The following is a 17,666-nucleotide window of genomic DNA, read 5'->3' as shown; positions in this document are numbered from 1 at the left end:
CAGCAGTGTCACCCTTAAATGAATCATTTTAACAAAATCTGTCAGAGTGGCGTCTTGTCCTTTATCTTCCAAAGACCCTGCTGCCTGCAGAGGGAGATCTCCCTCTAAGTTTAATCACTGGCACCCTGCTTGCCTACCAAGCCTGTGTGAGTAAGATGCTTCCTGCACTTCCTCTGGGAAATGCCTTCTATTCCCAAACCCTCTGGAGATCAGAGGGGCTCAGGTGCTCAGTTCCTAGCCCAATGCAGAGCTGTTACTATCAGCAAAAGCTGACTCTTACAGAAGACAACTTGCAGAAGGCAAATGGACTGCTTTACGTCAAATACTTGGGAAAAACCAGTTTCACTGACTATTAAGCACACTAGAAATCAATGTACCATAAACCTATGAATGCCAAATTCACTCAGCCAACCACCATGTTAAAGCTAATCTTCACTCAATCCTTTCCAAAACCCACTGCTGCTTACTTGACAGCCAAAGGACAGCAAACATAGTTTTCAAAAGATGCTCTTGGGACAGTGACTGGATCAAAAATTCACATATGTTCCAGTTCTTCAGACACAGCAGAGCATCTTTCACAGACAACAGGGACTTCCCCAAATGCTGCAAAAGCCCTTATTAAAAACTTGCCAGCTTTCTGATGGCAATTTAGAAACCCAGCTGAATGCAACTATTGTGCAACTGGCCTCCCTGCAACTTCATTAATACACTCACATGAGTAATTGACACAACCAGTCCCAAATGCATGGCAAATCTCTCTCCAAGCTGGCCCTGGAGCAACAAAAGCCTGGCTCATTTACATCAGTGATTGCTATGGCTAAATTGTATCTCAACCCCCCTGAGAAGGACCTGAGGTGAGTTTTAAATGCTGCTGTAGAAGGACATCAAGCAAGCTGAAAGAAAATAGGAAAAGGCAACAACAAAGACGGCTCTGTCATTTATGGGTCAAGTGGCTTCAGATTTGCAGGGGGGAAAGAAGTTTTTCCATATGACGTCAGTAATTAGAGTAGGCATTACTTTTTCCAGTGCCATCAAAACCTGGCAGAAGAAGGCTTGAAAGTACATTTTGTTAAGTGTTCTAACTACATTACAGATGTGAAAATGTGAAAGGGGAAAAAAAAAAAAGGAGAAAACTGAAAATACTGTCAGGAATTTTTTGTTGTTTCCTTGCACATCAGGAAAACAGCCACAGGGCAAGAGAGGCAGCACCCTCATGATTCACAGTTTTTGCAGGTGACAAGGGGCAGCAGGTGGAAAAGAAAAACATTCTGAGTGCTTTGGGGCATTGCTCCTCATCAGCACGAGGTCCTCCACGGCAGGGGCCACCGTCTGTGCTTCAAACACTCTCCAGATGCAGAGTGGAGCCTGAAGAGGGAGTGTAAGGGCTGCTGGCACCCACAGTGAGTCCCAGCTTTCTCACTCACACTTCTGCCTGCCAGTGGCTGCTGTTGGGGACTTTCCCATGGCATGGCCCCGTGGATGACGGATCAGGGTCACTTCCCCAACCCCTGCTCACCCACTGACAGTGGGGAGGGATGGTTTGCAGGAGGTTCATGGTCCCAATGTGGGCAAATTGCAAAGGGACCTTGGTTCAAAATTTTGTCCTCAGAAAGGTCCTGCTTGTTCATGGGGTAGAATTTCCTTGCTTGCTACCTCAGTGTTTTTCCAGAGTAGCAAGACATCCTCACTGACATCCTAAGGGAAGGGCCTTCTAAGCACTCCTCAGGAGAGCAGAGAATTGTTAATCCTGTCCTTGGACAGCCATGACTACATTGAGCAAATGGGTCAACACATGGCATGGCTCAGAGTACAAGAGAGCCAGAGAGATGCCCAGGTTAAAGGAGACTTTGGGAGAGCACCTGCTTCAGCCTCCTGCACTAAAATCAGACCAGGTTTTCCAGGCTTTGCCCGGTCAATTCAGCCACTTCTCAAAGTCAGTCCCTGAAAACCTCCACAGTTTTTCCCTGCCCCATACGTAAGTGATATTTTGTGCACTCAGTCCCCAGGCCAGAGGTTCAGTAACACATCAGGATACCCTTGGCCTCATGGAGCAAGGCACCACCTTTGGGAAGCCAGGCCTTGTTCAGGTCCCAGTAAACAGCCCTGCATCCCACTGTGTTGAGGAAAACATTCAGTGCAGGTAGCTGGGTGTGCAAGATTCTGTGTCAGCTGCAGATTGAGCTCTGGGGGGCAGGACCCCAAGGCAAGAGGCTGTGAACTGGTGCAGACCCTCTGTGTGAATGTGACTGCTGAGTGGCTCCTGGGTGGTCAGACAGGAAAATTTCCTCAACAACTGGAAATTTGGCTTGAGGTAACTACTAATGGGAAAAGACCCTAATTCAGCCATTGCTGCCCACTCTCAATTCCTTTGGCTGTGTGGGCACAAAAGCAGGACACTGAGAGGAAAAACCAGAACCTTAGTTACTTTATAGTAATTAAGTATGTGGAGGATGAGGAGAGGACATTCTGTATTTGTTCAGACTATTCCTACTTAGTAGACATGCAGGCTGTAGTGGTGTGAGGGTTATTCCACATGGATTATCAGTGACACTTGGTGCTTTAATTAGCATTGGGACAAAGGTCTGTACTTTATACCCTGGTATAAAGAAGGGTAGCTCCTGGGGAAGCCCCCCTGCCTACTGCCAGGAGACGGGGGTGCAGTGTGCAGATCCAAAGGACCCCTCTGTGACACATGACAGTGTGGAACAGTGTGGACAGTTCATGTTGCTGGAGCAGGTGGCATCTCTTAGTGATGAAGATCTGGCTGTTCTCCACCTGGAACTGTTCATCTCAACACCAGAGCAGCAGAGATGGATGGGTGCTGTGGGTTTGCTATCATGCCACTGTTACTCCGGGTAATGGCAATGCTGTTTTCTGCCCTCAGGGATGGGGGACTGCAGATAATGGATTTGATCAGGGAAACCCCAGAGACAACCCCAGTGCCTTCCTTTTCCTTAAGGTTCCTCGAGATCCAACCAAAAGCATATTAGTATCATAGAATGGTTTGGGTTGGAAGGGACTTTAAAGATCATCTAGTTCAACCCCTAAGGGGCGTTCAGGGTGGCATTTTGGAGAGCAAGTTATGGGGAAATAGCCAGATCCCACCAAAAGACAAGACAGAAGGCAGCTTAATCACACCTCTGCCTGAGACAGATTTATGCACTGTCCTGAGCTACACCCCCTAATTACAACCCTGAGCGGATCTTACCGTGGTGGTAGGATGGCAAAGCAGTGCAGAGTGTCATCATTTCTCTAAATAAACAGGGAACCTGAGGCATATCTAGCTGTTGTCACTCGTCTGGTGTTACCCAGCAGAATCAGGGGAAGCAGAATTTTGGCTCCCAGCCAGGATTTTTTCCCCCTCCTTGTAGCAACATAAGTGATTTAAGGGAAAAAAGCTTGCTAAGTTCAGACTGCACATCTGACCCTACTTGGCAGATTCTCTTCTGGCTGACACAGTCAATTCCTTATCTGTGTGTCTTTCACACAGAGACAAGGAGAAAATTAAAGAGGCATACAAACACCAAACTGATTGACACACACATAAATAAATAGCTGTTAGTGTTTTGGGCTGCTGTGTAATCTCACTGCTCACTGTCTTTTCCTGTGGAAATAATGTTATCCGTAAAATACATTCACAAATTTAGATAGCCTGAAAAAAAGGCCATGGAGCAAGGAGACTCTGGCTACTCAGATGACAGTTTTGCAATAATACTTTTACAAAGTTACTGAAAAGGCATATAATTTGGAGGGGACAAAAAAAAAATATCCTCTTTCCTCCACTCTCTCTCCCTCCCACCCACATGACCTACATTCCTGGGAAATCCAGTGGAGTCGGAGCAGACTCCTGAATTGCTGTGGCATTGCTGAAAGCATAATCCAGAACACAGAAGCACAACCTTTGTGCTGTGAAACGTGACAGTGTGTGTAAAAAATGATACAAACCCCTCACTGTACAAAGATGTGTTATGGGAAACTCTCCAACAAAGATGATTTGTCTGATTTCTCCTATTTCCCAGGATGAAAGCGCTCGTCTTTCAAAAAACTTTGAGCCTCTGCTAAGATAGATCTGTATGTGAAGAGAAAGACAACCTTATCTGCAATAAAGGCAGAGAGGCAGGCTTGCAGAGGACCTCTGAGCACCAAAGGCATTTACACCACATGTTTCAACACCTCCCTTCCACCGAAACACCCCTGCAGCTGTCCTGGTTAACCTGCCCTATGGCAGCAGGGATTGCTTGCACCTATGTCCTCCTCTGCACACTCACACAATTTTTCTTTTACTATCAAGCTGCAGACTCACCAGATCGCTGCCTGAACAAACCCCACAGAGTTAGTGAAGCAATGACCATGTTCAGCCACACCAACTGATGCAGCTGAATATTTAAGACCCTACCATGCTGCAATTCATGTGCTGCCAGGCCTGCTCATCATCACCACGATGGGACACAAGGTGGAGCCACGGAAAACTAAGCCTCTCTATACACAGGCACACATTTGCTTTGGCAGACTGACTGCAGCAACTATAAAAAGCAGCCCCCAAGTTGCTGTGAGGTCTCCAATTACATGGGGCTTCCCCTCCCATACAATGTGTTAAGTTACACAGCCCATTATCAATTAAATGAGGATAATTTTGTCCCCATCTTTTGAGGGGGGCTCCAAAATCTCACCTGATTACTGTGGGTGTGATTTCAGCACAGAAGAACACGCTGAGGCTTCCAACAGCATGCGAAGAAAACATACCCACGATGGAAAACGCAACAGAGAATTTGTCTTTGACGCTGTCACTCATACCTGGCAAGAGAAGTGTGTTCATAAAAAGTAAGAATGAGGTCAAACTTCCAAGAAAGAAAACAAGTAAAGAGGTTTATATTCCTCTTCTCCCTTGACAAGAATTTGAGTAATTTTGTAATACTAATTTAAAACTGGTATTTATAAAATCCATTCCCCAAGCACCTGAGATACTAACACACATGAAAAAAAAGGCAGCGATGTCTGAATTTTTTATGCTCAGCCACCACAGAAAAGGTAAAACCCACAAAAAACCAGACCTTTGGGCAGTCTTTTAGGCACCAGCCTCTTCCCTCTCATGTTTGACAGACAAGTGGAGGCAGGCAACATTCCTCAAGCTGCCAAATGTCTTGTACAGTGCAGCTTGGGCACTGAGGAGGCTTCCAGGACAAGAGAGGAAAGAACTAGAAGTGCTCCCATCTCTGTACTAAGCCCCTACATGTGATCAGTCTGCAAACTCTGTTGTAACTCCCAGCCTGACAGCCTTTACCTAACAACTCTGGGCAAGAACAGCCGATGTCAAGGATGGTGAAGAGCTCCCTTAAGTCAGGGCCGTTTGCTCAATCATTTCACGGCTGGATGGCAGCAAGGTTTCTGGGAGTAAAAGTGTCTATCAAGCACTTGGAGAAACCCCAGTAAATCTTAACAAAGCTCAAAGAAACTGACTCTGGCCATGATGATCTCTCACTTGATCCCCACTTGCCACCTTCTGTGGGCAGGGGTGGGACATCTGATCAGGGTTGTACGAGCTCATGTGGCCTGTCCTGGCCAGCAAGGAGGCCACATCACTCACAGAGAGTATTGCACCATACAAGGGGAACACATCATGCCTGGCAAGAGCACTGGGGAAAGGACTGGAACTTTGCAGCCAACACTCCCCCCCACCTTTCTACAGCCAAGCCCCAAGGCCTGCCTGAAGAAAGAACTGCTCATCAGGGTGCAGTCCCAAGCAGGCATACTGTCTGGGTTGGATCCAATGAAAATTAATACCTGCTTTTTTTCTTGCTGAATATATCAGCTCTCAGGTGAGCAAAAGATGTTTGGGAGCTCTTTGGTTACATCTTCTGAAATGTGCTACAGCCTGCTCAGGGCTAAGCCCTTTCTGCAGTGCACCCCAAGTCTGGGAGAGAGAGCAAATTCTGCCAGCTGATGAGGAGGTAAGCACAGCATCCTGAAAACCATGGGTTTCTGACCACTCTTGCATAGTGGGTGAGGCTACACCACTGACCCCCTCAAGGGGTCATGACTGCTCAGCAGAACAGACCTTGGAAAAGCTGGACAAGACAGGTCCCTCAAATCTGATACACAAAGGTAAATTTTGCTCCCCTGTAGTTTGCCACTGCATTGCTCTTACAGTACTTCAGCTTGGGAATGAATTTTTTGAGGTGTTTAAGTCCCCTTATCAAAAGCATCCTTAAGGTGTTTTAATCCCCTTTTCTTTTCTGGAAAAAAAAATAAATCTGAGATTCCTGAACTGGGAAGGCTGCTTCTCAGGAGGAGGCTGAGAAAGCCTTACCCTGTACCTCAAACTTTGGGGGGACCGACCTCTGCACCCTCTCTTGACATGCAGAGGTGAACCTGTGTGGAGGGGGTGCTACCAAGAGGCTGCACAAGATGAGCAGGCCTGCCTATGAATGGGGTCTCAAGGCACTGCACAGGAGTGGGCTTTCCCCCTGCACCCCTCTATGGCAGCAGCTGTGCTCTGGGTGTTTTGGCCCAGGCCTTTTGTGTCTACCTGGGGGAGTGCATCCCACATGATGCAGATTTGTCTGTAAACCATACCTGAGTCTGGAAGTTGACTGTATTTTCCAATCACTGGATCCAAGACCGCAGAAGTCAGAGAAAGATAAAAAAGAGAAAGGGAGAGAAAACAAGAACATACTGTTTTTATATGTTCATTTATCCAAAAGAAAAGAAAAAAGGTAAATCCCACAGGCCACCATAGCCCCACCCCCCCACTCCCAATTCTTTCCCATGCCAAAAAGGTCACATCTTTCCTCGGCCACCAGATAGGACATGCTGTTTCCAGGCTCATCTCAGCTGGTAGACTGCATAGTAATGAGACAGTGATAACAAACCAGCAGCAAAGCATATTTAAAAGCCCCAGAATTACTGCTGGGATTAACACAAAGGCCTCTTTGTTGTTAATGAAGGGGGAGAACAGAAAATGCCCTCCTGCTGCAGCCCTGAGGGAATGGCCAACAGAAGCTTGGGTTAGAGAGCAAAATCTGGGCATCAGTGCTGTCACACTGTTGGGAGACCTATTCCTCTCCAAAACCATGAGCTGATGGTCCATGTGTCACACTAGCCACCAATTCTAACCACACAGGAGCACACGGAAGCACTGGGCAGCAGCACAAGCTGGGCACAGCTCTGCTGGTCATCTCCCACCAGGATTCAGTGACTTCCCAAAGGTGACACGCCGGAGTTCACAGGAAGGGTTAAACATGGTGAGCTTCAAGGTCTGCTGCAGGTTTGTGGCTGGTGGAGAATATCCCCCTCTCTCTCACACCATTCTCCAATTCTGATTTCATTTGCCAATTACACCCAACAACCATGCAGGGTGCTGTGACAGATATCATAATAAGCAGGGTCAGTGCTTCTCTCCAAACACTGTCTAGCTCTTCTGAGGAAAAGTTGTGGGGAAACTGGGGGGAGTTGAGCTGCTCTGAAGTTCGAGGATGCCTTTCTCTCCTCTTCTCAAGAAGAGTAGAGTCAGAAAGGCTGAGGAGGGCACTGCATCGAGACTGCCAATGTAGCACCAAGCACCTAAAGCCACGCCTGATCTTAGTTTTAGCAACTTGGCTCACAAAACCACCTAAACCTGTTATGAAAAAGGTTGTAATGAGTCCTACAGGGTGTTCCTTTCCACCTCCCTCATAAATTTTTTTGTTGAAAAACTGCAACCAGATTTTTGTGGCTCTGGAGCAGACTAAAGGCTCTGACACACCTCTCAACCAAGCAAGTGTGTTTATTACCTCAACAGCCTCAACAAACATCTCCCATCCTTAAAAAAAAAAAAATTAAAATGGGAAAATGTAATGTAGAGAGACCCTGATGACACCACCAGAAGAACGTGGAGTTTTGGGAGGTTGCACACATGCACAGAGCGAATCTGCATGTGAATGGGCTCAGTCCATCAACAGACTGGGGATGAGGTGGGGCCATGGGACTTCTCCCACTCTCAGCTGGGATTCCTGGACATGATAAATATGTGCTCAAAGGGAATGTAAACATCTGTGCCAAGCTGGGAGCAAACACACACGATGCTGGAGTTTCCTCCATGTCATGAAAGAGGTTCCCTGTTTGCCTCCTACACTCCCACAAATAGTGTGTTTGCTAAAGGTTAACTTCGTAAATGCCTCCGGGAAACACAGTCTGTAAATATGCACAATTCCTGTTGGTTCGGAGCCGCCTTCAGCGTATGCAGAAATGTGAAAACTTTCTACCCTCAATGCAAAAAGCTCTTTCTTATTAAGGCCCCCAATTATTTCTAAACTTAGAAATTAAAACCAGGAATAACCAGTGTTCTGATGTTCGTCTCACATCCAGTTTGTCCAAAGTATGTCTCAACCCTCTCCCCCCTTCCTTGGGGTGGGGTTTCATGGGACAGAGACCTATCTAATGATTGGCAACTGTGAGAGTGACAAGGCACATCCCACCTACCCTCTGCTTCAACACCTCTCTGATTCATCAAGTTCAACTTGATGAATCAAGTTGAATCTCCTCAACCAATAAAAAATGAAGACAATGAAATAAAATCAAAGAAGGAAAGGGAATATTTCTATAGAAGATTTAATAGCTGAAGCATCTCAAAAGGGCCAGACAAAAGTTACTGCCTGCAAAGGAAGGGGTGGAACACTCACTTTTGCCAAGAACAACCCATTTGAAATGCTGTGTCACCTCCCAAAATCATGTGTATACATTTACATGGACTATACAAATTCACTGTGTTAAAAGTAGGGTCTTTCAGCTGCATAACTCCATGCTGCCTGTATATTACCTATTCCTAGCAAGATGCTAAGAGCTGGCAGAGGACATACACCTACTGTTCTAACTTCTGCATGGTTTAGAGGCCACTTGAGAAGCAGACTTGAGTGGGAAAGTTTTTATTTCCCAATCCCTATCCAGTTCTTTCCCTGGGGGCTATTTCACTAAAATAAAATCAAAAGCATTTCTTGTTTCCTTGCTTGTTTTCTCAGCGACAACCCCGGATACAGCACCAATGCTCAATAAGCTTCACCATGGGAATCACCCAGAATACAATGCCTCTTGTTAATGAGCCTGAGAAACAAGTGTTTGGGGAAACCTTCAAACAAATTCAGCTTCTCAAACTAGGCAGGTGTTTGACATGACAAATCTGGGAAATGCAAAGGAAATGGAAGTATTTCCTGGTGCCTTATTTGCATGTTAAGCTTGCATGGTCCTGAAAAGCTCTCATCTCCAACTTACAGTTGAGAAGGCCCAGCTGCAGGAGTGATGCCAGAGCTGTAAGTATCATGAAGAGCAGGAGTCCTCCTCTCCTCCCCAGAAACCCGACCACAGGGCACATGGCCAGGCAGGATGCCAGCGCAATCCCAGCCATGGTGTAGTAGTCCGCATAGAAGTTGTGGGTAATTGCCATCTTCGCTTCATGCCCCATCATACTTTTTGCAAAACAGTGGTGTATGCCATAACCAGTCAGCCTGGAGGTAACAGGGGAAGGAAAGAGAGACCATTGCTGAGAGGGCAGAACACACTCTGCAATGTAATTCAGTGTAGGGAGATACTAAAGCAGGAATAAAACACCTTAAGTTAAGAAACTTACGTCTAGGTGCTACTGTAAAAATAAGCAATGATGAAAAGAAGCAAAAGAAAAAAATCCCTATTCAACCAAATATTTGCTGGCTTTATTCACGTAGCTGCTGCTCATGGTATGATCAGGGCATGGGGAACTTTAGAAAAAATCCTAGTGCGCGACAGGTTTTCCCACTGTATTTGAGAAATCCCATTCCCAGAGAAGGACATCCCTCCGTTCCCAGTACATCTGCTGACAGCCACAGAGCCAGCACTGCTGTGATGAAGTAGCCTGTGTGCTTGGACAGCAAAACACCAGGAACACCCACCTGTCTGTGGCATCTGGTCATACTAAGTACAAACATTACATCTCACTTCTCAAGCTAGCCTGTTAAAACTGAAAACCTCTGAGAAAGGAGTATTTGAAGTCATAGGTGCTGCAATGATTATTAGAATTGTGAAACAATAAGCTCCAATTCAGTCTACACATTTACACCTCCCTTCATAGCAATGTGTCTCCTCCTCTTTAAAAACCTTCTTTGAGATGCTGCTGATCGACATCTTACCATCGCATTTCACTCCTCTTTCTCCTGTCTCACTCTGCACCCCCAAAAAATAGAAAAGAAAAAAAAAAGGAAGAAAGAGCAGGGGGCTGGATGTACACAAGTCAGATGAGAAGCCCCAGCATCACCTCTGATGTGGTACAAAATAGCAGCAGGGGTGCAACAGGAGAGGTCAACGCTCTCAACTGCACCCATCACAGCTCAAGTACCTCTACCAGGAAGAGCCTCCTGTCCCTGGCACTTACACAAGACAAACCTCATGGCACAAATTAATAATGGCTGAGAAAGTGGGAGACACAGATCCAGGTCTCCAAAAAAAAAAAGGATGGCAGGTATATTACACTGATACACTTCTATCCTCCTGAAGGTCAGGAATTTGAAGCTCTGTCAGTGTAAACTGGATATCAAAATAAGCATAGAAACAGCTGGGGAGAGATGCAGTTGGTGAGTGCATGACAGCCCAGGGCCTGAAGAGCTTCTCGTGCAAACTTATGAAACGATGCTCTAGTTCAAAACCCTACCCTCAACACCAAACACCTTCCCCCTGATAAAACCCTAGTACAAGCACTTGCTGTTACAGAAAAATGACATTTGCTTTGGATAACTAGATTACAGATGATTCCTCCCATAAGAGATATATTAATCAGCAAAGCAATAGTAATGAAAGGGCAGAATTGACCAGTGTTTCTTCTGTCTTTCTCTTCTGTGCATGTGAACACACTTGTGGAAGTTGCTATTGAGGCCATGACCTATAAACTAAATTATTGTATCATTTGGACTTTACTTTCCAGCCTGTTCCCTAGGAATTACCCTATTGTCTTAACTCGGTGAGCAGCTCAGAATCGTTACTTTTAAAACTAAATCCTTGACTCCTTTAATATCTTATTGTTCTCTGCAAAAGGTTCCTTCTCCATGCACTAAAAATTCAGCACAGCCCTGTCTAACAGGAATAACAGAAGTAAAATCAAGTATTTTTTTTCACCCCCTAAAAACAAACATAAAATCTATTTCCTCAGACATACATTTGCTTCATGCTCTGCTTGGATGGCAAACAGCCTCTGTGTGCTAATGCCAGAAGTTATTCTTTGGGCTGCCTCATTCTGCTTTAGGGAATTTCCAAATATGCAAATTAATGTGGGTGAGGGAGAAGGGGAAAATTCCCCACGTAAAATGTTTTCACAAGTACATTTAACACTGCCTATTAAATGTATTTGGGGAGCCTAAGGAGAAAGCACTGTTTCAGAATAGAGGGAGTCCCTCACTGGTGGATGGAAGAGAGATACAAAACTCATAGAACCAGAGTTGGGTCTGCAACCAACAGCACTGGAGACTGACCCTTGAAGTCTGTGTGCTTCTGGGTGACTATTTGCCCAGCATAGGGGCTGTCCCCTCTGGATAATGACTGATCCACAAGCTTATTAACAGGAGTGAGGGCTGCCGAGTAGAGCCCTGAAGAGAGGAAGAAAAAGCCAAAAGAGAGCTATACACTTTGAAACCTAGCAGAGAAAGGGGATTCCCAGTCTTCTCCATCCCCACCTCCCATTTGAAAAAAAAAAAACATGAAAAATTCAAATGGGCATTTTACAAGATGGAACAATTAGAAAATGCACTGCTGGTGCCCTCCCAGAATCTGCAAGCCCATGCATTTCCTCTTTACAAGGTGTTCAGTTCTGGATAGAAGGTCTCAGAGCCTGTAACCTGCAAAACCCTCAGGCTGACGCTTGTTTTTGCCCACGTGAGCATGTCCAAAGCGAAGCCTTAGGAGGCAAGCACCACACTGTTCTGTGTGAGATCCTGTACATGATCTGGGAGTGCTGAGCACTTTGTAATCTGCCTTTGAAGACCCACCAAGCACAGCTGTTACACGAGGGAGCAGGCTTGTATTTACTGGCCAGCAACATCTTCCGCTGCACCGCAGACCTATCAGATGTAAACAACTTGAACTTGCACTCCTGTGGCATAAATGGTTTCACAACTCCCACCTGGGATGCCAAGCAGATGTCTGCATGCATGAGCACCTACCAGCACGTGGCCACACGAGACCACTGGTGACAGAAATGCACTTGCAGCACGGCACCTGAGAAGATGTGGTTCTGCTGCCTGAAACAGCCAGTGAGTTCCTCCACGTTTGCCATAAAAATATAGTTCCCTACAACAGCTGGTGTTTTTCCAGGATCATTTGTCAGAGACATTAGTGAAGGGTCCCACACTAGGAAACAGCGGAGCTCCCTCATCTCTTCCCATTGCTGCTCTAGTTCACTGACCACACAACTATTTAAACAAAGAGATTGGACTTACGAGTTCACACACAACACTACGATGTTTTTCCACAGGTTCCTTGTTCCCACCACTTTAACAATGCAGACTTTCTTCGGTCTCCTGGTGATTTCCTTTTCTAGCTCTGAAAAAAACAAATCAGAATTATCATTTCACTGAGGAGAGTGAGAAGGAGAACATTTACTTGTGAACTAAGATATTCTGAGGGATGTTCTGGAGAGCAGAACACAATTGATTACACTAACAGGAACTATAAAAAAGCTGAACTGCCTGCCTAAAGTCCAGCACAGGTTCCTCCTTTCTTCCAGGCTTCCCTTCACCTTCCTGAGGCAAAAGAACTGCCTAAGAACTCCTTCACACTCCAAACCTTCTCCCAGTTAAAAATGTCTATGGAAAATGGGAGCAGTATGGAGCTTGACCCCAACAAGCATGATAGCAAATTTCTTGAAGAACTTCAGGAGTCTGTTAATTTTCAAAACCCTCCACAGGGACTGCATTCATGGAGCTACAAGCTCTGCTGCCTTTGTGCAACGCATACCTAAAAAGCCATGGAAAGGACTGGAGCTCAGACTCATTTTTCATGGGAAAAAGATTCTTCAATCTTTTGAAGTTTGTTCAAATGCAGGTTTCAGGGTGAAGTGGCTAGGACATTATGTCAGCTCATCCATCTTCCACTCCACTCCCTTTTCAAATATTTAATTTTTTTTCTGATAGATGTCCTAAGCATTAAGACATTTCCTTAAAGAAAAACCACTGGGCATCAGCAGCTATGGTGTCTCTGCATTTCAGAACTAAAGCCCCACCATGTCCTTCAAGTGCTGGGCAGCTTCAAGTTAACTTTTCGTTGCAATGCTGAAATAACACAAAAGCCTTACAAATGTTGCATCTGATACCCTTGTTGGCACGGGACAATAATGAAGGGCACTGCTTATTTCCCAATTATCATTAAGTTAGAGCTTGAACACCTACCTAAGCGTGCCAAAGTAGCCACTGTTTCCAAGCTACCGGATCAGTGAGCAACAAGTCCAATAAAAGCGGGAGAAACTGTAGCTATAAAGAAGCATCACAAAAAGAATGCACTCCAAGAGTACAGACTAGAACTGTTTTTTGGGGCAAAGACTCGCACTGCTGCTTTCTAGCCTGACTGTGTTTAAAGGCAGCAGTGTGGCCCGGCTGTGAAGGGTGCACGTGTTCCCTTTCGTGCATATGCAATGAGCTCGGGTGTCCTCAGTTGCCCACACTGGCCTGCCCTGACCTCTGCCTTACTCTGCTGAACAGCAATTTCCTAAAGAGATGCAGGACAGGAGAAAATAAAAGCAAGCTGGTGGAGGGGAAGGGGAGGGTAAAAAAAAAAAAGTCACCAGAATTTACAAACTAAACAAAAACCACATTTGCCAGCTAATATTTGAAAAGTGCATCATAAAAATAGTAGATCAAACAAACACTATTGACATGCAAATACTTGAGCTATTCACTGCTCACAGGTCTCTCTTGATCTTTTCTCTAGAGTGGGAAGGCTTCCAACAAAAGCAGCAAAGGGTATTTTACATCAGTGATTGTACTCAAGCAGAATATTGCCATGCTACTTTCCTTACAACCTGATAATGGCCATTTCTACCCAGAATCTATGCAGCATGAAGCTCACAAACCCAGAAAAACTGAGGTGGAGCAACGGAAGAAATTGGTTAAATTAATATTTGTATTACAGAAGCCCTCTGCAGGCTCAGCAATGGATCGGGGCCATATTAAAATATAAGCAATAAAAAAAATGGAACCTAATCTCAAAGAACAAGGTCAAAATCATTTTTGCAGCAAGATTCTAGGAAGGAATAAGTGGGAACAAAATAATTCAGAACAATGGAAGCAGTTAGATAAAACATAATTGTAAAGCCCATAACTGAGCCCAGGCCAAACCTTCTACAGCAAAAAAGTCAAAGCAAGCACTAGAAGCACAAGGGCTTTGAAAGGCTGTTGATGGGTGTATACTGTTTCAGCTGAAGGGCAAAAATGAAAATCACTCCCCAAACAACACATATTGCACAGATTTCATGTGGAAAAAAGGCTTCACACTCAAACTGTCTAAGAATGACCAGATCTGGCCTATAAGGTAAAACATCTCATCCTCTGACAGGTACCTATGCTATATTCTTTGGATTTTCTTAATCTGTTGGTGTTTTTTGTTTCTTGTTTCTCAGAGAAATTTTTACTTTTTTCTTTCAGGACAGAGAGTAAATTTTATTGTAAATACATGCTTTATTGACCCACAACTTAATAAAATAAAGACAAGCAACACTTAAATTGGCTACACTTTTCTTTGGAACCAAACATTATTTTGCCCTCCACTCCTGCTTTGTTCATACATCAGAGGTTCCTATAATCCATATGTTCTTTATTTATTGTCATACATCCTTCTCATGTGCACTCAGCCCCCCCCCCCCTTTTAACCTTTCTCATACATCAGTGCTTCTGAACTAGTTCCCATCAGTGTTTTGCACTGAACTGCTCTTCTGCCCTCAAGTGAGGGCTCAGTTGGTTATGTGAACTGACAAACACCTCCTATTCCAGCTGCAGTGAGGGTCACACATGAGAGGGGTTCATCCCTTCTCTACCCTGTCTCATGCAGCAGTCTTTTTTCAGTGGACCCTTGCTTCTGCTTTCATGGGATTTATACTCCATGGATACATTGCAGCATTATACAAAAATTCCAGAAGTAACAGCATTACAAGCATTAAAAAAAAAGGGGGGAAAAGGTGTGGGGGGGGGAAAGAAGAAAACCAAAGAAAAAATAACCTGGCCTCAAACCTTACACCAAAGAATGGAAACAGAACCTGGCTTTTTAACGAGAGCCTTCTGGCTCTGCCAGCTATTTACACCTCCATCCATCTACAATGTTGTTAAAACTCCAAATCTAAATCACCTGCTCCAGATGAATGACTGTCTCCGAGTCTCCAACACCATCCTTCTTTCTGATGACTTTCTCCCTCCTTTGCTTCTATAAATACTAGTGAGATATTCACCAAAAATCCCCACCATACTGCAAAATCAATGACTTGCAACAACCAAAATATCATTCCAACAGGAACAAATAAGCTATGTGACTTGCAAAAAAGTCATCAGCTACAGAACTGGCTCTCATGTAAGTGACCTGCTGTCTTTGGAGGGAGCCTGCGTGAAAGGACCTGCTCTGACTGTGATGAGCATCAGGAGAGTGACAGCTCTCAAGCTGACTGACTTCATAGGTCAAAGTTAAGGTATTAAAAGTCAAGCCAAAGCCTATTAAAACCTCATGGAAGGGAATTATTACTCTCTCAGGACTAACACCAGAAAAACTCCTGTACCCCCAACTTATTACTTGATTTCACACTGAAGTCACCAATACAGAATGAATTTGCATTAAATGTTTCAGTTTTGATTTACCAAAAGGGAGAGTTTGGAACATAAAAATATTTCTATCCATTTATTCAGAGGCCCCTAATAAGTTTTCCCATACTCCAGAGCGCACACACACTCTAGGCTTCCTATTCAGGGACTCAGTAGGAAAACTGTCAATAAGCTAACTCTTTATACCTCAGTGGAAATTAAAACTATTCACTGGCAGTCTCATGGGAAGGGGAACCCTACCAGCTTCCATCTTGCAACGCTGCTGAATTCTCATGGGACACTCTGCATTTCAGAAGCATGCCTTTCCAAATCAGAAAATATCTTTGAAGCCTTCAGATGAAGCCACCCATCTCTGCATCACTTGGCTTACACAAAACAGACAAAAGGGCAAATCAAGCTGCTGAAAAATGATGTCCAAAATGACAAGTGTCCTGTGGTGATGGACTTCTGCTGGATTTTTCTGGCTGCTAAATGATACTGTGAGTAGCTCTTTGAACATGAAAAGAGCTACGGAAACCTAACACAGAGGCTCAATCAATCCTGGAGCATGACAGCTCTGCAGCAGGAGGTGGACCAGTCCGAAACACAAAGCTGAAGCAATCTACTCTCAGGCAGACAGAGTTACTAGTACACAGGTTTATTTGCACCTTCCAGGACTTTTGTCCAGCTCTCAAGTCATATACAGAAATTATGAGGTAGGTAAAATACTGACTGATAGGCAGAGAGCAATAAGGGATGGAAAATGGAAATCATAAGTGGATGGCAGGACACTAGCAGTGGGGTGACTCGTCTTATTTAAAAAAAAAAAAATCTCATTTAATAACCTGAGTAGGGAGCTTGGCAAAAACCTCAGAAATGTACAAAAATAAGGTCTGCTGATGACAAAGTGAGGCATTACCTTATTATCAAACTAAGTAGAATACAAATGGGCCGTTAGAGGGAACTGGGTGAGCTTGAGATCCAGTGTGTGGCAAAAGCCAGAGAACATGTGAAACACAAGGCAGAATTCTCAGTGATTAAGGAATAATGTTTCTGGTGGAAGATAAGCAAAACCTGTGTTGGACTTGGTTACGTACTACCTGAACACAAGTGACTATATGGTGCCAGTTTATTGCAGCCATGAGGTATTTGCAATTCAGACAATGAAATACTGAAATTCTCTTACAATTCTAGTCATCAGTATTTGAGAAACCAAAGCTCTGGGAAATCCATTTATAAAAGGAGAGGAGAAAGAGGAGAACTTGATCTCAGCACAGGAATGGGGCTGCTCTCTTCTCACATAGCATGAGAAAAGAGAAAAAGAGTTTTAAGATAGGCACAGACTGAAGGAAATGGGAAAGGGAAAAAAGAACAAACCCAGACAGCTATAGTGTATTTGAATTGAATGCTAAAATGTACCCACAGTAGAAGAGGAATATGGAGACTGGGATGGACTTCTGACAAAAGCTAATAAATACTAACAGCACTTAAATTGAACCTGATTTCACGAGAGCAACTCTGTAACTCTATGACTATAATAGCTAAGGACTGATTACAATGATTTATTTCAATCCTGTATTTCTATTTACATTCAAAAAAGATCAAAAAGTCAGACATAAGGTTGCTGTTGCAATCTTCAATTGCTCATGTGCATTACGATACAGCATTTAGATGACCACATATAAGTTTTTTCCCCAGAATGCTCGCTGCAGTCAGCCAAGGGGCAGGTGTTAATGACATTTCCACCTTTCCCATTCAACATGTGCCCCTCAGCCTCATTATCCAAACTTCCCAGTGAGAACCAAAAAAATCATAGATTTCCTTAGAGACATTCCTACAGCGCTGTCAGAATATACACGTATTTCATAAATTCTAATGAAATAATCTCTACCACCTTCT

General features: G+C 44.4%; 1 protein-coding gene across 2 annotated transcripts in view; it reads right to left on the bottom strand.

The window, feature by feature from the left end:
* SLC22A23 (solute carrier family 22 member 23) overlaps nucleotides 1–17,666 on the bottom strand; it is a 109,756-nt gene that overhangs the window by 5,100 nt on the left and 86,990 nt on the right. For both annotated transcript variants that reach the window (XM_010411286.4, XM_010411285.4), the window contains 4 exons: nucleotides 12,429–12,531; nucleotides 9,244–9,476; nucleotides 6,574–6,606; nucleotides 4,671–4,794 (listed from right to left, as the gene is read on the bottom strand). In XM_010411286.4, coding sequence (XP_010409588.3) covers nucleotides 4,671–4,794; nucleotides 6,574–6,606; nucleotides 9,244–9,476; nucleotides 12,429–12,531 — 493 coding nt within the window. The remainder of the gene's footprint in view (nucleotides 1–4,670; nucleotides 4,795–6,573; nucleotides 6,607–9,243; nucleotides 9,477–12,428; nucleotides 12,532–17,666) is intronic.

Source organism: Corvus cornix, chromosome 2, assembly GCF_000738735.6.
Source record: "Corvus cornix cornix isolate S_Up_H32 chromosome 2, ASM73873v5, whole genome shotgun sequence".
Lineage (NCBI taxonomy): Eukaryota > Metazoa > Chordata > Aves > Passeriformes > Corvidae > Corvus > Corvus cornix.
Note: the sequence above shows the minus strand (reverse complement) of the source record. Positions and strands in the feature narration are given on the sequence as shown.